Source organism: Erpetoichthys calabaricus, chromosome 9 (assembly GCF_900747795.2).
Source record: "Erpetoichthys calabaricus chromosome 9, fErpCal1.3, whole genome shotgun sequence".
In the NCBI taxonomy this organism is placed as follows: Eukaryota; Metazoa; Chordata; class Cladistia; order Polypteriformes; family Polypteridae; genus Erpetoichthys; species Erpetoichthys calabaricus.
In genome coordinates, this window is record NC_041402.2 from 180824502 (window position 1) to 180848711 (window position 24210).

The 24210-nt window shown below is 46.4% G+C and overlaps 1 protein-coding gene across 3 annotated transcripts; it reads right to left on the minus strand.

The window, feature by feature from the left end:
- Positions 1–27: 27 nt before the first annotated feature.
- On the minus strand, positions 28–18942 carry sik3 (SIK family kinase 3). 3 transcript variants are annotated; one of them, XM_028808499.2, is made up of 25 exons: positions 18483–18939; positions 15963–16079; positions 12215–12278; positions 11683–11844; positions 11049–11173; positions 10836–10959; positions 8295–8413; positions 8108–8218; positions 7881–8018; positions 7717–7794; positions 7437–7546; positions 7181–7334; positions 6925–7077; positions 6772–6845; positions 6458–6616; positions 5642–5792; positions 5402–5524; positions 5220–5320; positions 5022–5131; positions 4640–4916; positions 3853–4562; positions 2968–3134; positions 2745–2877; positions 2474–2623; positions 28–741 (listed from the first exon to the last, which is right to left on the minus strand). In XM_028808499.2, the coding sequence occupies exons 1-24, from the start codon at positions 18756–18758 to the stop codon at positions 2481–2483; spliced, it is 3879 nt and encodes a 1292-aa protein (XP_028664332.2). In that variant the 5' UTR covers positions 18759–18939; the 3' UTR covers positions 28–741; positions 2474–2480. The 3 variants fall into 3 exon arrangements, with proteins under 3 accessions (XP_028664332.2, XP_028664333.2, XP_028664334.1); XM_028808500.2 differs by lacking the exon at positions 6458–6616 and having other exon boundaries at positions 18483–18938; XM_028808501.2 differs by lacking the exons at positions 28–741; positions 2474–2623; positions 2745–2877 and having other exon boundaries at positions 2992–3188; positions 18483–18942.
- Between the last annotated feature and the right edge of the window lie 5268 nt (positions 18943–24210).

The following is a 24210-nucleotide window of genomic DNA, read 5'->3' on the forward strand; positions in this document are numbered from 1 at the left end:
TAGGTCCAGTCTGGAACAGAGAATCCATTGTGAAATACATACTTCCTCTTTAATAACATTTACGCAAAAAAACAGAGTAACAATAATAATAATAATTATCATCATCATCATAATCAGAATCAGAATTCCTACAGGAACGGGAAAAGGAGAACAGTAGAAAAGTCCAGAAGCCGGGTTCAGGTCATTCGGAAAGGCTTACAAAGTCTAAGCAGGTCTAGTGAGCAGAGGTCACGGGATTGACCTGGGGACGCTGGCAGACAGGCAGGTGGCGGAGCACACTGCGGCACACTCAGGCATCAGCGCTGACCGCTAGCCAGGCCAGAGGCGTCCACACTAGTCCAAGGCCCTTTTGTCCGTAAAGGAGCACGTGGCCGCTCCTCCGAGGCACAGCTTCAGAGAGGGTTCCTGGGAGCGGCCGCACCTGCACCAGGGCATGGCGCGGATGGCAGCATGTTGTGTGTGCTTATCCACGGGAGTCGAGCAACGGGATGGGGGGAAAATCCTGTTTAGCTGATGAGCAGGGAGGGCAGGAGCTCCTTTTTGTCCCGTGAAGTCCTGACATCCACACCCCTCCGAGACTCTCTCACTCTGTCCTGGAAACGCTCAGCAGGCAGACATGGCGGTAACACATGGCGGCGGCGTGACCATCCCACGAGAAACAAATACGATGGCTGTTTGGCATGATGCTGCGAGATACTGTCAGCTGAAATGGATCTTCTGGGGCTCAAGGTGTGGCTCCCCCTGGAGGAGGAGTAAAGCAAAAACAAAAAAACAAAACCAGGTCAGTCACTGGAAAGACTATGCCATGGCAGGGTGTACACTGCTGTCTGGCTGGAGATGTTCAGCCCCTGGGACATCAGAGGGGTTATTAGCCCTAAGAACACAGCTCACCTGATAGCTCAAATTCAGTACAGGATACTATTTCATACTGACTCAAGCATACTGAGATTAAAGCCAGTCCAGTAGGAGGATCTCAGCAATGGTGGCTATCCAAAACTGGAAGTTATTCCTAAACAAACAAACAACCTGGCAGTACAAGGTCAGCTAATATTGACATCCCACCCCTGCACCACAAACCCACAACACAGGGGACCATGGCCAGCATAACAACATGATCATGACATGATGACAAGACAGCATAGGATCATCTTGGGAATACATTCCAATCCGGCAGCATGAGATCAGCTGGCATAGATGGCCCCATCCAAGTATGACAAGGCCAGCCAGCATTGACTTTCCAAAATGGGCAAAACAAATCATACACAGTGGAAGGCCCAAATGGGCAGGTCCAGTCAGTCACTGTGAACTCAAACCAGCAGCACAAAGTTAATCAACGTGGACCACCTAGCCTCCCCAAACCTGGCAGCACAAGGTCAGCAAATATTTAAATCCCAGTCTTCCACCACAAACCCACACATGGTGGCATGGCCAGTATGACAACATAAAATCAAACCTTACTATCTCATTTTGGCAAATTGACGTCAGTCTGAAGAACATGGCCAGTTTGGCGGCACAAAGGTCAGCAAATGTGAATATCCTATCTAGCCAGCTCGAGGTCGAGACACGTTGGGTCAGTTTGTTAATAAGTGGTCTGCTAGAGCTCTCAGATAGAGTTGACATGATGAATGTAGCCACACTAGCTAGGCAGCACAAGGTTAGCTCTAGGAAGAATCCAGGCAGACCTCCCAACCCACCAGGACAAGCTCCACCACAGTGAACCTTCCAACCTGGCAGGACAAGCTCCACCAAAGCAGACATTAACTGTCCTGGGTATGACGTTAATATGCATCCAGCCATGCAAGCCCTCCAACTTACAGGGAAAACTTAGGGGTTGGTGGCAGGATTGGCACTCCAGCCACTGTAACAACCTTACACTCTTACAGTGTGGTGCTGGGGTGTCACCCACTGCACTCAATCCAGATGGTTCGGCTTGTGGTGGGTACAGCAACACACAATCAGCGCAGGCTCCCAACCTCTCTCTCTCTCAGTACTTTTTCAGTTCTAGCTCACTCAGAGAGACACATTCAGCATGGCAGTAAAACTAGAAGGCCTAGAGAACATTTAGGTTGGTATTACAGGAAAGGCAAGATTGCGTTGGTTTGGACATGTGCAGAGGAGATATGCTGGGTATATTGGGAGAAGGATGAGATGGAGTTGCCAGACAAGAGGAAAAGAGGAAGGCCTACGAGAAGGTTTATGGATGTGGTGAGAGAGGACATGCAGGTGATGGGGGTGACAGAGCAAGATGCAGAGGATGGGAAGATATGGAAAAAAAAATGATGCACTGTGGTGACCCCTAACAGAAGCAGCCAAAGAAGATGATTACAGGATATTCCCACATGCCATCAGCCACGGAGATATCCTCACTTTTTAAGCACAAGGGCACCTCAGGCTTTCCTCCGGTCTTCACATCAATACAACTGATCAGCATCTACATATCCTTCTAAAACTCTCCATATATCTGTGCTCTCACCTTGGCACTACACCCCTGCCTGCTCCATGCTGTAGGATACATCCGGATGCTTGTAGCTCAACAGCATGTCAGATGTGCAAGTCGAGGGGTAGCAGGAAGTGCTGAGGCTCTGGCTTCCCTCCTGCAGCTCTGCTGGACCTAACTGGCCTCCTGCAAGAAGAGATCCAAGAAGCCTGGTCAGACAAGGAGGAATGGCCTCTCCTTCATCCACTCATTATGGAGCCTGTTCTGGCACATTCCATCCCCAAACCCCTAAATCAATTTGTCCCACCTTCTTCCTCCTGGTCACAGAGCTGCTGGCTTCCTGCAAGAGAAGACTGACTGAGGATGATGTCGGACATGCGGGCAGAGCTCAGTGCTTTTCCTGCCAGCAAGCTCATCCCAGACATGGGTTCCACCTGGTCCTACAAAGGAGAAAGCAGAGGAAAAAAAATGTCTTACCTGCAGTAAGCAGGGCACAGCTGGCCAGTGGGCTGCATTACAGAAAAACTCACATAGGCGCCATCGCAGTTCTGAATAGTGTGGTGCCGCTGCAGAGATCCCCGGGGCCGGAACAATTCATTGGATGTGGGTCGAGGCGGGTAACCTACTCCATTATGGTCAGGAATTTCCATGGTCTGCCGATGGCTCCTCCTTTCCAGACACTCCCTCGTTACTGGCTCTTCAAAGAGAGGAGAACCACCAGTAAAGATCTGCTGCTACAGGCTCAGCTAGACTGGGATCAAGACAACAATTCCCAGTTACGCCACAGTTATACCGGGATCCAGAAAACTCTACCAAGGTACACCTGGGATCTACTCGGCTTATCCCGGGAATGCCCTAAAGGTACTTGTGGTGAGGAAAGAAAAACTTCCCACGTGCAACTTTGTGACACTAGGATCCCAACAACACCAGCCCATTCCAGAAGAGGATTCTTCTTGAACTCCTTCATGAGACTTGGGTGATTAATCCATCCATTTTCCTAACCCACCTACATCCATTCCTAGAAATCCTTTGCCTTACATGGACTGCAGAAAACATTTCCACATGCACCACCACTTAAGGAAAAACACAGCTCTCTCCCCAGTTACACCCTGACCAAATCAGCTGTACCCAGAATGCAATGTACCTTTGAGTCTCCTACCATCAACCAATTCTTTTATCAAGAACTCAGAACGGTCAGTGTGTTCAGCCAATTATTTTCTGCCGAGAGATACAAATGGTCTGTAAATGCATTGGCTCATCGTCGTCATCATCATCAGCATCATCTTCATGCCATTCATAAGTTGGCTCTGTAACGTTTCGTTTTAATACCTAAATATTTCAATTGGCCCCTGGGTGTCACTCCTGTACATTAACAAGCGTGTGCACCCACATACCATGAAAGGCTTCACATTTACCTCTGCTGTACCCCGGCTGAGAGGAGCCCAGCAGTGTGTCAGAGTCCCCACAATGCACTGGGGCAGTGCTGAGCAGCAGCGAGCCTTCCTGCTCATTCCCCTTCTGGAAGTTTTGGGGCTCCACTAGCAAGCAGCTTTCCTCCTCCATGCTCTCTGAGGGTTGAAGGGAGAAGTTCTGGCAGTCTGATGCCCCGATTTGAAGTAGGTGAGCCTGCTGGTAGGAGGGGTTGGAAGAGTCTGGACCCTGCTGGAAAGTGCCCAGGGTGCCATCGCCTTGGCTCACATGGCGAAGCAGCAGCAAGTCATTCAAGTCCTGGTGCTGAGAGGGGTGTGGCCGAGCACTCTGGCGCTTTAGAAGTTGAGCCAAGTCCGCAGTGGGCAGTCGCAGATCACCCTGGCCAGTGAGCGAATGGCGTGGTGACAGAAGGCCCTGTAGGGTCTGGGTGACATGTTGTGCTGGCCGGTACTCTGGCGGGGTAGGAGAGAGCAGGGCCTGCTGTAGTGTGGACACTGCCGCATAGCCACCCTGCTGCCGATGCTGGAAGCTCTGGTAGGGGTCCAGCGTGGGCACTTTGAGCGACGGCGCTTGAGAAAATGGCCCTGTGCCTTGGCCAGCATAGGTCCCAGCTGGCACTCGAGAGCCCTCAGCGAAGAGACAGGGGTGCAGGTGCGTTTGCTCATAGCCAGAAGAAGAGAATCGGCCTGGATTCCTGTAGAAAAGGTAAATGTGATCACTAGGAGAGTCAATCCAGAGACACTGCCCTGCCCTACCCGGGTATCAACTCACCTGTGAGCCTCAGCACTGTCCGCACTCAATTGCTTGCCCAAGGCTCGGTGCCCTTGGATGCCCAGTGTGGCCATGAGGTTCTGCCGCTGTTGCATGCTGAGGTGAGATGAGGCAGCTGCACGTGGGTTCAGATCCGTTGCCTCTTGCACTTGAATGGTTACTTGCTGAGCCACAGGAGCACAAGGTAAATTTGTCGGTGGAGGGCTGCTTCTAGACTGCTGGAACAAGGCTGCGGGATGGGAAGTAATACCCTGATACTGAGAGGGGGGCATTCCACCTGTCAACAACAAGTATATATGCTTATCATATGCACTACCAAAAAAAAAAAAAAAAAAAAAAAAAAAGGCACAAGGAGCATTTAGCTGGAGCCCAGTATCCTTACCATGGCCCTGCAGGAGGCCAGCAGACACTGGAGGTGGACTCTGGTTTGGGGGCCGGAACAGGTGATTACTGGGATGGGTTGGCGGGGGGCTAGAAGGCTGGATTCGCAACCTATAAGGTCAAAGAGCAGTATGGTGTTGGGAGGCGACAGACAACTCTACAGGGGAAAAACAACACCACAAGTTGTACCCTAACTCACCTTTGCAGCTGGTGTGTGAGAACAGACGGCTGGTTCTCCCCGTGCTGTCCTAAGGAGAGGGCCTGCAACGACGGCGACGGCTGTGGGGGCCGCATGTTATCCTAAATGAATAGGAAAAAAGACATGCTTCAGCATAGGATTAAAATGAGTGGGCAGCTTACTGGCTCCAACCGCCTGGTTACCTGGAGGTGCTGCTGCAGAATCTGCTGCTGTTCCTGTTGGTAGAGGATATGCTGCTGCTGCGTGTGCTCCAGAGCTTCCTCGTTGAGCGATGCCGCATACATCTTTTGAAGTCGCTCACACTCCTGCCAGGGATGGGCATTGCATGTAATGGTCAGAGGACTTGCATTTGTCACAGTTACGCAACAGAAGTCGTCCTCGGCTCCCTGGAAAGATAACCCAACCTCCCTACCAGGTCTTACCTGCTGCAGCTGCTTGATGCTGCTATTGGCAGCCACCTTCTCAAGGTGGGCCTTGAAAGCTTGTATTGAGGCAGCACCATCAGAGAACCTGCGCACAGGTGAGAAGCGTTCTGTGGGAAGGTGCAACGTGTTGCAATCCTTGTAGCTGGACCTGAGTGGAGTGGCACACCATTATCACCAACGAAGGCACCCTCTAGTTCTCTCCGGCAACACACATATACACACATAAGGACACACAATAAAATCAGAGAGACTTTCACATCCCTAGGGTCACCGAAAAATGCTTTGTTCAAGTAAAGGGGAAGCAAAGGTATGGGGTAGCACAGAACTGAATGATCAGTCATAGTGCACTATTTTTCTACAAGGGGAAAGTTGGAGTCAGCAGCTGAAATCAATAGCAGCAAGGGCTGGGGATACAACCCCAAGAAAAGAGGCGGCTCCGGGCAGAGCAGAGTCAAGAGCACAGAAAAGCAGGAGTGAAAAGCTGGGGCAGCAAGCGGCAGTGGAGTGCAAGTAGCTTTTATAGCCAACATGAGAAAGAGAAGCGGAAAGTGGTGAGAGGAGGCATGTCATGGAATAAAGATCAAAGTGTGCCAAATTGGGAGTGGCTGGCCTCAGCCCAGCCTGCCTTATGTGTGTTTGCAGGCATGCCAGTCTTCTGCACGTTTTGAGTGTTTGAAATAGAAGTAGTACAAGTGTCTATGTGTATGTCTGTGCTACTGTAAGAACCATTTGTGTGTTAAAGAAAGCCTCCATATGTTTGTGCGCATGTGAGCAGCCTCAGCGGGCAGGCGGAACCAGGCAGTGGGCTCTCACCGGCTATGCTGCTGTAGCTGCTGCTCCGCCACTGCGTGCTGCGCCCACGCTCTCTGCCGGGATGCCTGCATGCCCAGCACCCTCTGAATGTCAGGGGGAATTTCAGCCGCCGGGTTCATCAGGGCCAGCGTGTGCCGCTTCGACCGGTTTGCCAGGTACCTGAGGCAGAAAGAGTGAGAGGGCAGTAAAATACACTGGCTGTCCCAGGATGGGCCTCAGTGACCAGGGGCTCAGTGGGTAGAATCAACACTAGGACAATGCTACAAACAAGTAACAAAGAAAAGTGACATTGGTCTTCCTATCTCAATCCTCACCTCTGCACAGCTTCTTGGTCAGGTTCACCATCTGAAGCCTCCTCGTCCACAGGGGCCACTGCAGGAATAGGGTGCTGTTGACAAACATGTGCATTGTTACTTACAGTTGGTGAGATGCGGCTCACTCATCATCTCTTGTAGGTAGGTACTCACTGGGCTGGTAACCAGGGGCGACTGCCCACGTGGCTTCTTTGTCAGTTGCTGTGCGTGCAGTTGAATGTTGGCACCTCCATCAGATGCTCTGCGACCCAGAGGACCCATCCCATTGAGGAGCTGGAGAGTGGGGGGCTGAAGAAGAGACTGCTCCTGTAAGAACAGAATACGGGATATAAAAGGGGAACACCTGGCGGTTCTAGTGAAGGACCAATGTCAGGAGGTTCAAGGAAAAACAGGACATCCTCACTCTTACCTTATATTCCAGCTGTGTGGTGGCCTGCAGACTCTGCATGGGGACAAGGTTCTGCATGAGGGTGACTGGAGCTGTGAGAGGCATGAATGGAGTTTGCGGTGCCAGTCTTGGGAATCCAGGCACCAGTTTCTGAAGGTCTTCTGCAACCTCAGTACTAAAGAATAAAATAAGACACAAGTTTAGCATGAGATGTAAACAAAGCCTAAATGTCCAGTGGCCTGACCCGACCTTCTTGACAATATACCACAGGACTTACCGTGGATCAGCAACACCCACAGTGTGTCGACGCATGGACAGGTAACGTGCCATGGCTTCTGGAGAAGGTTCCTCCCCCTCATCACTGTCAAGTGCCATGGTACCATCCGTCTGCACAGAAAGGAGATCATGGTGAGAATGCTCATTACCACCAAGGCTATCTACAAACACCTCCTTGTGCCACAGCTAATAGCAGCTACCATCTCACACCCATACACTGGGCACCAGAAGAACATGCAAACTGTCAAACACACACACACAGAAAAAAGGCCTCCACAGACCTCCACAATCTGATTTTCTGGGTTGATGAGCTGAACCTGTGGCACACTGATGCTGACTGAATTGCCCTGCTGCTCCGTCTGTTAAAAAGAGGAGAATATTAGGAGAGGTACAGACTCCCCCAACCAAAGCCCCATGTATATAACTTCCTTGACGGTTTACCCACCTGCAAACCTGCAGCTGGGTAGCCAAGGGTACGAGGCAGAACAGGCGGTGTAAAAGCTATGCTCTTGTGCCGCTTGAGCCTCTCACACAACAGACTGTATATGGCACTGTAGTGGTCATAGGCATCTGTACGCAGGGACTAAATAGTGACAAGGCCAACAATTTCAGTCTGCTTTTCATTCCATAGAGGTAAAGGATGGCCTAACAACCCCCCTTGATAGCCCTTACCTGCAGAGTGCGCTCCCTGTCCAGCCCCATGTCCACCATGGTCAAGAGCACCTGTTCGTTAATGGGCTCACTCTGCCGTTCAGTCTTTAGCTGTTGACACTCGCTGATGAGCTACGTAGAAGACAGTCCAAAATGAAGCGGGCAGGTTGCGCCTAATAATTAGTCATTTACCAGACCAGATACTCACCTGCTCAAACTCAGGATCAGGGTCCCCAATCTTCATCCACTTATGGCGACAGATCTGCTCCATTGATAGCCTCTTGCTGGGGTCCAAGACCAACATGTGGCGAATCAAGTACTCGCATTCTGGGGAAGATGACAGCAACCAATCAGCAAAACCAAGAGACCATACATCTCACCTGCATTGCTGTGAAAAGTGTAAGGCTCTACTGGCAGATACAGCCATCTGTGGTCAGTGGGGGGCATTAGTCAAAAGTATAATGCATTCCAAGACCAACCAGACATGGAGTTGCATTCCAGGACACCAAACTGTACAGCAGACTGAAGCACACCATGCCTGTTTTGTGATGTAACACCCCCACCTCCTTCCTGTCACCCCAAATCAGCAGCACCTCCAAGTTACCATAGAAACCCCAAGTAACCAAGGAGACCTCCTGCATCCCCTGGTCACCAAAGCAACAGACTGAAGAGCAGCTCACGGCTGGGCAAAGTCTGCTGCAGCCAATGAGTCCGAACGCTACCAAAAAAGGCCAGGCCAAATCTATAACTGTGCAATGTAAACTGGAAAAAGCTGTAAAAAATTTTTTAAAAAATAACACTTTGCCCATAAGGGTTATGGGAAACGAGTCAGACTATAAGCTCCTTCATCACTTCAACAGGCCATTCACTACTTCCAGATAGTGACCACCACCGCGTCTACTTTTATGATGTCACAGTGGCTCCATTTATTGCGGTAATGTATTAAGTCCAAAGAAAGAAGTTATTCCTGCTAGATACCAAGTCATTTAGCTAAAAATAAAAAATCAACAGGAACTTTAATTATTTATATGATGCTAAAAAACTATACATAAAGATATCACTCTGTCCTTCTAAATATTGAGCCCACTGCACCTACAAGGACACCAGCTCATTAAGTACATATCAAGCCACTGCATTTCTGAAGAAGATGCACACCCCTGACAGATACTGAACATCAGCAATGGCTTGACACAGTTCTTCATATTGTCAAAAAAAAAAAGAAGAAAGCATTCTCCCATCCAGATACTTGACCGTTACATCTTCCAAGACACCACACCTTTCTGACTGTTATGGTACTAGAACACCAAATTTTCACTGCTGTTTTGACTGCTGTCATTGATTGTGTAACTGGCCTTCCAGTGTCCCCACTCGTTCCTGCTGAAGACTGAGCCTCTACACACGCATGCACTTTTTGTTTTCAACGCAGCATCCATGATGACACTGACCCTGCCAAGACATCATTCATTTCTGCCATGAACTGACCCATTATACCTGCCCCAAGGAGTTATGGATAAAGTGAACAATTCCTCTACTGTTAATACAGATCTAATCCACTGCTCCATCAGCAACTATTAAAAACTTGTTACAGCCAAATACTGAGCCAATCTCTCCTATCAAATCTTTTCTGCCAGATTGAGAGCTATGGCACCTATCTCAGATGCGAGTTTAATTACTGTTAGATAATTAGCGATCGCCTCTTTCGTTAGAGGGAATTCACTCCTACATGATGCTGTATAGCTGCATAAATAGACAATAACATCACCTATGCCAATATGTTGTACCATCACTAATTACAATGCATGCGTTCATAAAGGCATTCTACATTTATTTTTAAGTGATAATCACAAAGACCTTGAAGTAGAAAACAACTATTAAAAAAAAAATAAGCTTGTCATCTAAGACGACTGTTTAAAGCTTTATGCATTTTTCTTTGGGTGCTTGTCCACTGGGCATATCTACACCATTAAGCCCATCTCTGCCAAATTTTGCACAGTTTTCCCATTTGTGCCAATGAAGACCACAGGCTATGTTTCATTCCAAAATTTGGTCGGTGTCCCTATGCCAAGCAGTACTGGGTACCCCCGATAGTGTTTGTCAGGTATGCATGGGTTGAACCCATTTTCACCAGAATTTGCACAAATTCCCTATTTATACAGTGGAACATATTCGATTATGCTTAGTTCTGAAATGTAGTTGCTGTCCCCATTCCAGGCAGTGCCACCTACCACTGCTGGCAAACAAATCCTCAGGCAGCAGACCAGAGCACAAACCAGTAAATCTGGGTATGGGTTGGCAAGGGTCTGTACAGCTCAAAGAGTTAAATAGACATTCACTGTGTTACTGAGTTTACTGGCATGCAGGTTCCAAACTCAACAGTGTGTTTGGTCAGAAATTGTAAAGGAATGCAATAAATGCATTATGTACAATGAATGACACAACTAAAGACATCTAAACTCTTTTAATACTGGCCACCACTTACCTAAAGGAACAAGCGGACTCTTGGTGTATAACACATGCCCCATTCTGCGCTGCCTTCAAAAAAGCTGACATTCTCATCCTAAGCAACGAGTTCAGAACACCCGACAAACTAAAATTTTAACAGCAACTTGCCTCAGTTTGAACATGCACAATGCAGGCTTTTAGAGAGACGAGATGCCTCCCTGCCTGACCAAAAGTAAATTTAAGTAACACAGGTTTCAAATGAGGTCCAGCTTTTACAAAACAAAATACAAAAGGAAGAACTGCTCACCTGTGGACATAAAAAATGGGATACGGAACTTGCCACTCAGTACTCTTGCCCTCAGGTTCTGAAGGGTGCTGCCATCAAAAGGGAGTGCTCCACACACCAGCACATAGAGTACAACGCCAAGACTCTGAAGAAATGACAACAGTAAGTGCAAAATAGACAGGAGGCAGATGCACAGGTTTGTAGGAGCCACCATTACTTAATTGCCTAACTCACCCAGATATCCACTTTTGGCCCATCATATTCTTTACCCTCGAAAAGTTCAGGTGCCGCATATGGAGGGCTACCACACCATGTCTTGAGCAGCTGCCCTGGCAAAAACAGGTTGCTAAACCCAAAATCTGTAAGAGTTGAGAAAGCTTTTTTAGAAGTGGCCCTAAACCAACAGATAACCTTAAAAAAAACTGGGAAGCTAGCAGCACCATGTGAAGAAAAAGAGTAAAAGTAAGGGACCTCAGTAAGGGCAGCGATAACAGGCAGTGTGGTGTAGTGGTTAACGCTTTGGAGGTTGTGGGTTCAAATCCCAATACTGGCACTGTGTGACCCTGAGCAAGTCACCTGACCTGCCATTGCTCCAGTTGGAAAACCAAAACTAATTGTATCATAAATGTTGTAAGCCACCTTGGATAAAGGTGTCAGCCAAATGAGTAAATGATAACTAATTACTAAGGGGAAAGACTGAAAGAGGCTAGCATTCTTTGGCCAGTAACAAAGAAAGGACTCTTCATTTCTTATAATAAGAGAGGATGACCAAGCGAACCATTACCATATTCCCCGGGCCTAAACATACGCGCAAATGAAACACTGGATAAATCTTACATGCAAGAGCAGAAGCAGATGCATGACTTACCTGCAATCTTAATATTTAGGTTGGCATCCAGCAGCAGATTTTCAGCTTTCAAGTCTCGATGGACAATGTTGTGGCAGTGGCAGAAGTGCACAGCAGCTACAATCTGCTTGAACTTCTTGCGGGCGTCCCGCTCTGCCATTCGCCCATGAGCCACAAGATGATCTAAACAGCAAGGTCCAAGGAGAGATGTGGTTGGAGGGATGCATTGCCATTACACATGGTAGACATCACTCGACACAGAGACCACTGAGCTACCAGGGATTATTGAAACAAGTTACTTTTAAAGAAAGGCTGGTGGTAATAACATAGCTGTATAGGCACACTAGGAGTTGTCCTGTGTGTCCAGAATGTCTGGAATGGCATAAAGCCAAGTCCATAAACAACTGCTGAGAATGCAATTAATTAAAATGCACAATGCAGATGTCATGAAGCCAGGCCACACATGGGTACTGTGACACAACACAATTCCATAATGGAAATCAATTCCTCCTCCTACAAAAACTAATACTAATGTTTCCAATAAAATTCTCACCAAATATTTCTCCTCCACTTGCATATTCAGTCACCAAGTAGATCATGCGTTCTGTCTCCATGACCTACAGCAAAGATAAAAGAGGCTTTACATTAAGACTTATTGAGACAACAGAAACCTTTTGGGATATGTAAGGGTGCGTGAGGTTATCTCGGAGACAGACCTGGACAGTCTGATGTTAACAGACAAGTATAAAGGCCTCGGCTAGCACAAGTCAACTAACTGACATTGGCTCACTTGAATAAACGATATAAGGGGTGAACAAAATATTTTAAGTCTGAGTGTAGAACTCTACAGGGCTGATTTTAATAAGCAGTTGAAGATTGGCTTGCATGTGCTAAAGGAAGAGAATCAGAAGCTTCTAGGTTTGGTAGATTATAAGGCGTATGCTTCTTGTTTCAGAATTAAGTCAACACGGATGCTGAGACGAGCAAAGTCAAACGCTATCACTGAATTTCTAATATTCAAGATATTGCCTGCCCACTAGTGAGGACCAGTCCCCTTTATATCCTATAGTCACGAAAATCTACTGAAGAATTCAGTTAAGACAGGACATCTTCCATAGATGATTGAAGACCTGACTGGCCTTTAACAGTATTGACAGAAGAAGAAAAAAAAATATTGCCTAATCTGTGTAGTTGTGGGTCAACTCAATTCGTGCTTCATAAGTGGTTAAACATGAATAGGCCCTGTGTATGCTGGGCTGCTCAGAAAAAGAAGGATCACCTCATGTAATGTTCTAAGCAGAACCTCAAGCTAATTATTTGGGACTGGGAGAAATTCAGGAAGCATTTCTTTCATTTTGTACCTGCAGTGGGGTTTACGCCTCTAAATTAATTGGGCATGAAATTTTTTTTTTTTGTTCTTTATTTCGCCTTATACAATTTCTTGTATTAGGAATGTTAGTTTTCACATACCCCTTGGGGTCAGAGCGCAGGGTCAGCCATTGCACAGCGCCCCTGGAGCAATTACAGGTTAAGGGTCTTGCTCAAGGGCCCAGCAGAGTAGGATGTCTTTTGGCAGTGATGGGGATTCAAACTGGCAACCTTCTGGATACCAGCGCAGATCCTTAGCCTCAGAGCCACCACTCCGCCCCTTCACTACATCACTGTGGTCCAACACCTAAAGAACCGTCCAAAGAGTGGAAGGAAGCATGGCAATCCTCCAAAACCAAAGAAACTCAAGGTCCAAGCCAGTGCCAGCAAGATGACGTGCGGAATTCTTTCATGGTCTTGAAGGTATCGTCAAAGTAGATTACATGTCCCAAAAAGGCTTAGTTAATATTATGCCAGTTTGCAATAGTTTTTGCGGTAGTCAGACAGGTAAAAGTGGCAAGGAAAACTGTCAACCACCCCAATTGCACATTACACCAATTCCCCCCACCTTGCACTGCACAGGCTGCCCTGCAAAGCTGTGTATTCAAAGAGATGCCAACTGATAACTGTTGCCCAATATGAAGGACTGCCTTCCTTGGGATACCCAATGCCAATAGTGAAAAGGTCAAGTCAGCCAGAGAAGAGTGGTTGAATTCTTCTTTCGGCTGCTCCTGTTAGGGGTTGCCACAGCGGATCATCTTGTTTCATATGTTCCTGTCCTCTCCATCTTGTTCTGTCACACCCACCACCTTCATATCCTCTCTCACCACATCCATAAACCTTCTCTTAGGCCTTCCTCTTTTCCTCTTGCCTGGCAGCTCTATCTTTAACATCCTTTTCCCAATATACCCAGCATCTCTCCAGAGATGAGTGGTTGAATAAACAGGGCAAAATATTTTTTAAGCATGGAAAAACTTTTTCTTGAAAAATAAAACTTGATTTTACTGGTGCTTCTCTTTAAAAGACCAGGGCAAAACGTTTTGATCACCCCTTGCACATGGCCTACTCAACCACAGACAAATGGAAATACATGCTTAAGTTACCTGTTAAAAAGAAAAATGGGTAGGAAAGTATATGCTCACCTTATCATCAGACAGGCAAAAATCACCTGGCACAAATGCAAAAATGGCAAAGCAAAAAAGGGGCTTCCCTGAATTAAAGAGAAGGTAGACATGGACTATCACGTGATAGACAAACAAGGAATCATGGGCAAGCAAGCACAGCCTTACTTGGAATAATCAGACAAACAGACACGGGCTTACCCGCCACACAGACAAATGCGTGGATGTCTCTTCAGGAGGAGTGAGAGACAGAGAAATGGATCACGGTGTACCTGGCACAAGCATACAATCAGTGGCCCACTTGTCACACAGACAAAGAGAGCAGTCATGAGCTTACAGGGGTGACAGAAAGAGGGACACAGACTGCTCACCTGGCACAGGCAGACACAGCTTTCACAAAAACAGACCGACACGTCTAACCTGCAAAGTATGACACACACATACAGAGCTGCCAGTTTACTATTTCCAGCTATCCAGTAGGGTGTTGTGCCACCTTTTGCCTTTCAGAATACCATTAATTTGACTGTGCGAGGATTCAACAACATGCTGAATGTGTATATCATGAACGTTCTACCACGCAGACACCAACTGTTTTGTGAAGTTGCTGCAAACTGCACAGCCATTTCCACCTCATCCAAAAGATGTGCAATAGGGTTCAGGCCAGAGAACAGTGCAGGCCGCTGAAGCAACAAAAACTTGCTGTTATATTCCTAGAACCATTCAGTAACAGCAGATGCCTTGTGGCATATTACATTATCATACCAGAAGTGTCCATCCAAGAGTGGATAAACCAGGGTTATGAAGGGAAGAACTTGGCTAGCAACGAAGTCCACTTATGCCTGGCCACATTGATGTTCTTCAGTGGGGATCGGGGTACTAATGTGTCAAAAGTAAAATTTCCCACACCACCACACTCCCATCACCAGTCTGTACTGTTGACGCCAAACAAGATGGCTGCATAGATTCATGATGTTCACCAAAAAATTCTAATTCTACCATCAGCATGATGTAAAAGGAACCTAAATTCTCCCAATCAAGTAACTTTGTTACCCCCGAATCATCAACTGGCCAGTTTTGATGGTTCCATGCCAACTGTACAAATGTTTTCATGTTTTTTTGTTGCTGACAATAAAGGCACCCAACATGGTCTTCAGCTGTTGTTGCCCATTCAAGACAAAGTCCAATAAGTGGTCCAATGTTAAAGTTGCACGTGATTTGCTGATTATGGCACACCTATTTGTTTGTACGATTGTCGTGATTCTCCTTTGACCCCCTCTGATCCACAAGCCGTTTTTGTCCATAGGATCAAATGTCACTGGCAGTTTTTTGCTTTTCACTAAATTTTAAGTAAACCTGTGGATAGATTGTGCCAGTAAAGCCCATAACAGCAGCAGTTTGAGAGAGGCTGGAATTACATGCCTAGCAGCAACTATCATGCCATGTTCAAAATCACCCAGGTCACTCGTTTTGCCCATTCCAGTGCTTAGCTGAACTGATACTGTAAATATTGGTCTGTTTGATTTATACCAAACATGATATGATGAATGACACATTGGAATGGAGAACTTGTACAAAGGTGGGAAGTGCACCTAATAAACTGGCAACTCCCGTGTATATAGGCGCGCACACACCGACTCACCTGGCTAAAGAGACACACGAACACAGACTCATCTCACTAGCGGGCGGGCGGGCGGACAGGCAGGCATGTGCTGATCAGCTGGCAGAGAAGCAAGTATGGGCTCACCTGCATAGTTAGAAATGGGCACACCTGGCTCAAAGGAGCTGGTAGGCCCAAGAAAGAGAAGGGCTCACCTGATATAAACGGATGATATGTGGATGGCGTAGCATTTTCATGATTTGAACCTCTCGAAATATTTTCTTCAGGTTCTCTTCATCCAGCTGCGTCTTGTCCACAATCTTGATGGCCACCTAAAGGAACAGAACTAGTAGTCACTTTGTGCAGCAGGGTGTAAATATTCCACTCACCATGAAACCCCAATATCTCATTCACCTGTATAGTGAGAAGGGCCTGTGAATTACAAAACAACCCTGAGCAGCACGAAGTAAAAGTTCACTAGCCCCAAATATAAGAAACACAGGAGCAAGGTGTACCCAGTTTGTATTACTGGAGATGTTGGCCAAGCAAAACGTCACAAAGAATAAGGAAGGGATTAACCAGTAATAACAACCCAAAAGGAACAAAGATGATCCAACTACCAGCCACAGGAAGGAGAAACATTCAGCAAGACTCGTGTGCAGCCGACGTTAATAAAGTTCACTCACCAGGCAAGCTAACAAGTCAAGAGGTCATAGGTAACAAAGGAGGAAAAAAAAAAAATCAACAGACCCCTAACAGTATGTGGAGATGGTAAAAACTGGAAACAGGCAGCAGGAATTATTTATCAGCAAGAAGAAGAAAGGACACAACAGGAAAATCATGACCGAACAGTAAGGTTTCCATCTGGCGTGCATAAAGTAGGAGGAGACAGTGAGTCAAATCAGACCTATAAGAAGCAGTAAAGTCACATTTTGCCAAAAATGATATATTTTACAGGGAGATGTTTCATGCTAATGGGAACATCTTAAAGAAAGTCTCGGTGCACAAAAAAATGTAAAAATTATACATTCCTATACAGAGGATGCAGGATGGCGACACTGTATCAGGCTAAATCATCTGGAGCCCACAAACAGAAGAGACCACTACGATTAGAACCTATGCAGCACAGCAGAGAGAGAGAGAGAGATGCAGTTTGAACTAAAAGAGGGAGTGCAGAAGAAAGTGATAAACCAGAACCCAAGGAAGGCCTGAAAGCTGCTCCAACAAAACTCCTGGGCAACAGAAGTGACTCAGCTGCTAGTCATACAAAAACAGTGGAGGCTGACCTAGCAGAAACTCACTGAACATGACAGAGTAACAAGAACCTAGAGAGAAGACGAGGGTGGCCCAAAAAAACAAAACGAAAGAAAAAACATCTTAATCTGAAAGATGTCAGACGGTGTAGGGAAGAAAGAAAGACAGAAGCCCAATAGTAAGCAAAAAAGCTTAGCAGCAGAAACCTGTTTAAGTGACAGAAAAGTGAAATATCAAGGTCCAGGAATGAGATGTAAAAGCGGATTCTTAACCAGAAAACACTGAGAATATTCAGAAATTACTAGGGGGACCCCCCCCAAAAAGGCTGGAATGATTCAGTCTATGACCACAGGTGGCTAGGGATACTACCTCATTAGAAACTCACAGGTAGCTTGGAAGGCTGACCCAGCTAGAACCCAAACGGTGCAGGAGGAGAAGATGTTCATGGCAGTGGTGAAGGCAGAACCTCAGAAGGCTATAATTAAAGTAATTCAATCAAGCACGAATGCATGGTAAGGGGTCCAGGAGATGGTACTATGGTCAAAACATAACCGGGCACAGCAATCCATTACATTTATATGACACTTTTCTCACTACTCAAAGTGCTACCACGCAGGACGGTCCCAGGACGTGAACTCATGATCTCCGTACTGGGAGGCAGTAGCGCTACCTGTGCGACCTGTGTGGGTGAAGCTAATTAACCTATAGTCAGCAAGGAGCCGATGGAAATGATCAGTGGGTGCCAATACACAGAGGAGGAGAATCAGATTAATGGTAGCCATTCAGTAAATTGAAGTCTGACTTAGCTGGAAACTACAGGGTGCTGATGAGACAGACTCTGATGGGTGCTGCAAAGAAGAAGAAAGGAGAAAAGCAAGCATAAAAATTACACAGTCGCACTTATACAGGAGGAACCCATGAACCAAATTGAAGTGTGTCACAGCTACAGTCCTAGGGATTCTTGGATGACTGATCCTGAAAACAGAAAAAAGGGCAACAGTAGGAACGAGGGAGGGAGAAATTGAGCCAACATTAACCACAGGGAGCGTGGTAGGCTGACACAGCTAGAACCCAAGGTGAGAAGGTGAGTGAGCAGAACCCTCATAACGCACAGCAGCCGGATTCTGGCAAATGCTACCGGGAGCTGGGAAGTCGCAAATCCACAGGACAGCGGCCAGGCTGGTCGAGCTTGGAAGCTGGGTACCCCGGTGGAGGTCGTGGAGGCTAGACAGAAACGCAATATGCTCCAGAGTGTCACCAAATGGGATGCTCTCGATGCCTGCTCGGTTTGCGTCGTGAATTAATTATCCGGTGTCACGATGTACCCTACATTTTTTTTTCTACTCTCACCGTCGAGCGTCACGACGTGCGCTCCGTCGCTCTCGTACTGCTGCTTGTTTACTTCCCTTTCCACTCAGCCAGGCCGCGGCACTATGGCACGCGGCCCGGCAGACCCCCGCAGCCCCGGCCTCACTGCTCACCTTGGCCCGGGTGATGATGTGCGTCGCCAGCTTGACCACAGCGAAGTTCCCCTTCCCGATGGTCCTCTCGATCTCGTAGTATCCGACACGGGCCGGGGGGGCCCGGCTCGGGGGGAGGTGGCTGGGGTTGGTGTTGATCCCGCTGTTGTGTGGGGCCCGGCTCGGACTGCTGAGCACGGAGGAGAGCGGGGCACGACTCTGCTGCCCCCCGCCCGCCGAGGCGGCTCGGTTCGGGTGAGCTATCCCGGCCGCTCCGCCGCTCGGCACGGCCGCCATCTTCTCGCCTCTGCGGAACAACAGGCGCGCGCGGCCGGCGCGAGCACGCCCCCGCTCTCGTCACCCCGCGCCGCCCCGCCTCCCGTCGCCATGGAGGCAGCCGGCGTAAAGGTGACCTCACCGGTGCCGCTGGTTGCCCGGCAACCGACCGAGGCCGTGTACCCTTTGCGCCTTACGCCGCTTTCTGCATCCCCCGTCTCCTCCTCCTTCCCTTTTGCCCCTGCCTGGCAGCTCCCGCTGGCAACTCAGACTTTGTCTTCGCTGTTTGGCGCGTGGGTCTGATTCTCTTTGAGAGCTTTTTGCCACTCATTTATCTATAATTTTTAGAACTTTATTTACCCTGTGTAATTTTTGGTATATACAGAAAATGTAATCTAGTTAAAGCCCATAAGGCAGCTTTGAATTAAAGCCTTTCAAAATGATCTCACCTGTTAATGACGTGCTTTACATTAACCTTACTGCAATAAAATATTGCAGAATGTTTTCACGTGGCATCCAAGGCAAATTACAAATAAAGTGATTGTATCATTCACTTACGCCAACCTGCCATCTCTTTATAGGCTATTTCTAGTTTACCATTTCAGCTGGAATGGCCAGTGATGAGTCCACCTCTGATCATATGGGATGTCCATAACTGACAACCAAGTGAGGAGACATTTGATGAAACGTACACTCAGGAAAAGCTGCAGTACCCGATGGAGCCAGTCCGCGAGTTCTTAAGGCCTATGATGACCAGCTTTGTGGTGTCCTCTGTCACCTATTCAGTCTGTCATTAAGGCTGCAAAAAGTGCCACAGCTGTGGAAAACATCTTGCATTGAAAGGTCGGCTCCTCGTCACCTAATGAATACAGACCAGTGTCATTTATTTCTCATATCTTTGAGAGGCTGTTCCTGGACTGTACAAGTCCTCTGGTGGTAGACCACCTGGAATTAAATGCACTTTGCCTATCAGACACAGATTAGAGTGGAGGATGCAATTATCTATCTACGTATTTTCACCTGGACAAAGCTGGCAGCACTGTGAGGATTATGTTCTTTGATTTCTCTAGTGCCTTCGGTACCATTCAGACTATCTGTCAGGCAATGTTTGAGGCTCAGGGGCGGCGTCTCTGAAATAGATGCAAACACTACAAGGAACAGTCCTGTCTTCTCTTCTGTTTACCTTCTATACCTCACACTACAAATATAACAAAACGTCATGTCAGTTGCAGAAATTCTCAGGTGATTCTGCCCTTATGGGGTGTATTGATAAGGGGCATTAGACAGAGGAGAGGAGTCAGGGTGTGAACTTTGTTTCCTGGTGCAGAAAGAATTGTCTGCAACTAAACATCAGCAAAAGCAAGGAACTGGTGATTGACTTTCAGTGCACCAAACAGCCTCTTTGTCTGGTTCCTATTCAGGGAGAGGATGTAGAGGTGGTGTACTCCTTTAAGGACTTGGGGGTCCACATTATCAGTGACAGGCTGGACTAGTCTCAGAGCACAGAGGAACTACGTAAGAAAGAGCAGAGCAGACTGCATTCCTTTAATCTGAGTTGTGACGTCCTTCATATTTTCTACAGCTCCGTGACAGCTGGAGTGATTTTCTATGGCATAGTGTGCTGGGCTGGTAACATTACTTCAAGTGATGTCCACCAAATCAATAGGCTGATTTAAAAGGTAGTCTCAGTTATGGGACACATTCTGGACCCTCTGGAGGTAGTAATGGAGGAGAGGATGAAAATAAAACTGAGTGCCATTATGAACAATGCTACACATCCTCTCTGTGACGCACTTTGACTTTCAGATAACAAATCATTCAGCAGAAGTGTGTGAATAAATGCTACGGGGGCTCCTTTACACCAACAGCAATATGGCTGTATAATGCATCATTGTGACTGTGACAGCCAAATCAGAAGTTTGTCCTTTTTATTCTCTTTCTTTTTATTCTGACTGTAGCAGAGCAACTGGCACTCAGCAGGCTCCTATCAATTATGGAGAATCCACTACATCCATTAAACAGTGTCATCTCCAGACAGAGGAGCAGTTTCAGCGACAGACTGCTGTCACTGTCCTGCTCCACTGACAGACTGAGAAGATCATTCCTCCCTCAAACTATGCGATTCTTCAATTCCACCAGAGGGGGTAAACGTTGAACATTATTCAAGTTATTGTCTGTTTTTTACCTGCATTTTTTATTACTCTTTAATTTAATATTTTTTGCTGCTGGAGTATGTGAATTTCCCCCTGGGATTAATAAAGTATCTATCTATCTATCTATCTATCTATCTATCTATCTATCTATCTATCTATCTATCTATCTATCTATCTATCTATCTATCTATCTGTTGTTTTTTCCGGCCATAGTGTGTGTGTGTGTTTATTTATTACTTAATGAGCTTCATCAATCTTTATTAACTGCCTGTTTGGTGAAATTGTATTGAATGCACAGCAACAGTCTATGAAAACCAACCTCACAGCACCTTCGATGCTCAAGTTGAGATAGTGAGGTATGTAGAGCTATAGCAGTGGCATTTTCTGTAGACCTATTCACCTTAATAAAAGGATAAGTATCTGTGTGTCTGTCTGGTTGCTACTGTATATCTGTATGTCTGTCTGGTTGCTACTGTATATCTGTCATTTCAAAAGATGGTGCATCACAAACATATTTAGTCATAAAATGCCATTACATTTGCCATTCCAACAGATGCTGCATCACAAACATTACCACTGCTTTTACAAATCCCATACCAAGTGGTATATAACAGAGACATATGCATTTCATGGTGCATTGCAATTGCTATCGCTGAGGTCCACATTAATTACTAAAATTTCAAACTGCTGTGTATTAAACACGGGTGGACAAATTGGTTTTGATATGCTGTAAGACTAGTTTCTTGAAACATGTCATAATAACTGGTGTCAGAATGACTGATCAGTAATCATCTACATCAGGGGTTCTTAACTTGGGATGCCTACACTCCCAGGGAGTGTAAGATGGCATTTTATGGGGAAGGCTGCATCGTTATTCACCAAAATGAAGTGAGGTACATTGTTCAACTTTATCATGGTGCAATTGGTGTCTTGCAGTGTGCCATAATTTGTGGGCCATATATTAATTGGTGCTCCTGTTCTGTGATATTAAAAGAATCAAGTACTTCATGCACAATTGTCACCTTTGAAAGAGCCACAGAAATCCAGGTTCCTTGCTTCAGGTGGAGCACTCGTAAAGACAAAAAACATTTCTAAGAGACCTTGCAATGATCCATAGAGAAGGCCTAAGGCCTAGTTTTGATTTCTGTGTAAGCCCCTAATTGTGAATTGTCACTGATTTTGAGGTTTGATTGACATTTTTTCTAGGTGGAGGACAAGGGAGACTGAATTGGATGTAACACCTGCTGCTTACACTCAAGCCTATCTCTCCTGCTGGTGGTCCTGGCAGTAGTGCAGCAATTCTTACAGAGTGGCACACCTGTTTTGAAATGGCAGTGCAGGTGTTAACAGGGTAAGGGGTGCCAAAGCGTGTTCACTGTGCTTCATTGCACCTAAACCCGTTGCTTCACAGGGGTCTCCAATCGCCCAGACTCTTTGATCGTTGTTCATATGTCATTTCCTCATGGGTGGGAATACCCCAACCAGATCGTCTCGAGTGTCTAAGCTTCAGCGGAAGACACAATTACAAGATTATTGAGATTTATAAAGGTCATTTGCTCAAGTTACTTTTAATGTACTGAGCTAAAAGCTGATTTTTTGACTTCAGTTTGTTCACCCACAGTGCTGTACAGTATGTCGTTTAAAAATTAGAAATCTGATGTCTCCGTCTTCAAATGTGATATGACTTTTGTAGAGGGTACGGACATAAATGAAACATATTCTAGGGGTCTGGGACATAGAAAAGGTTGGGAATGACCACTTTAGATAATGAATGACTGCCTCTTTTTGGGACTTGGAATGGTTGTGGTTGACTTCAGGCAGGGTGGGATGATGCCTTGTGACAGGGTTTAGTTAAAAATCCACATGAATACCTCTGCAGTTTGAAGGACACATTCTTTAATTATTCTTCTGGGTACTCCATCCGGGCCAGCAGCTTTCCTCGGATTCACTGACCTAAACCTAAATCTCACTTCATGTTCCTGCTCCATGAGATTGTAATTATTAAAGGCTATTACTGGAAGTGGTGGTGACGTGCTTGCTCTCATCTCTTTTTACCTCAAAATGGGCAACTATTTAGTTGCTGTGCCAGGGAGGCACCGCCATCAGCAATCCCTGTCTTTGTAGTTTGTGATGGGTTGTATTCCCTGCCACGTTTGCCATGAGGGAATATGAGGGAAGTTGGAATACCCTGAGAAAACCCACACACATATGTGGGCAGAATGTGCCACCTCCATACAGACAGGGACCAGTCCAGGATTCACACAAAGGTTCCTGGAGCTGCAAGGCATTAGTGCAGACCACTGCAGCACGGACGACGCCATCCCTGTTTTCTAGTCTGTTTTAAATCAGCTTCAGTTCATTCTACACTTAGTATCTCTACTCATTGAGCAGTGTAATTGAATTTGAATGCGAGGAGGAGTTCTTTGGCAGGTGGCACAGCATTACAGTAATGGGCAGGCTGCTCCCAGCTCTAGAAACCGGGGGTTCATTTCCAAATGCAGTAACTGTCTATTTGAAATCTGCACAGATTTTGAAATGCCCATGCCACTAATGACCGGTGCCTCAGTCCCACACAGTACTCACCCTTCAGTTGTGACTGAACAATGCAATAACAGCAGAAACAACATCACCTCACTTGCTGCTAACAACACAGTAACGGGGCGGTGAGGCAGCAGGAGGAAGAAGGCAGCAGGTCTGACAAAATAGTGTTGCAAAGACCAACGGGCATTTTGTGCCAACAACACAAAAGAATTAATTGGTGAGATTGGGAAACAGAGAGTGAGCCACAAAGCGCAGTGTGAAAAAGTAAGTCCACCCCATGGACATTGTGGACTTTTTCAACATGTCTGAAACAGTAGATTGTTGTGCAAACAGTGCCTACAGATGAAGGAGGTATACTTGAATGAAAATGCAAGGAATAATTTCCCTTTCAGTGAGTGATTCAATAAACTTTTTCTTTTATCATGTAAGGTCTTTTTCCCCTTTTATACTCCATCATGTTGATCATAATAAAATGTCTAAATCCCATACACTTTGCACTCTGTGATCAGGTACTTTAGCACTTCCTCCTCCTTTCCCTTCCACATCTGTAACCTCAGGCAATTAGACAGAGTAAAGAAACAGGCAGGAGTTAAATTACACATTTAATTATGTATTATTGATAAAAATGGTCAAAAATATTAAAGAAGCAGAATACAATGCGAATATTCGCAAATCATACTATTCCAGTGGCAGTGCATCTCACGTCCATTGGCGTCTCTCGGCTTTTCTTCAGTTTCGCTTGCTTTGCTACCTCATTGCCTTTGAATGGAGTATTGAAA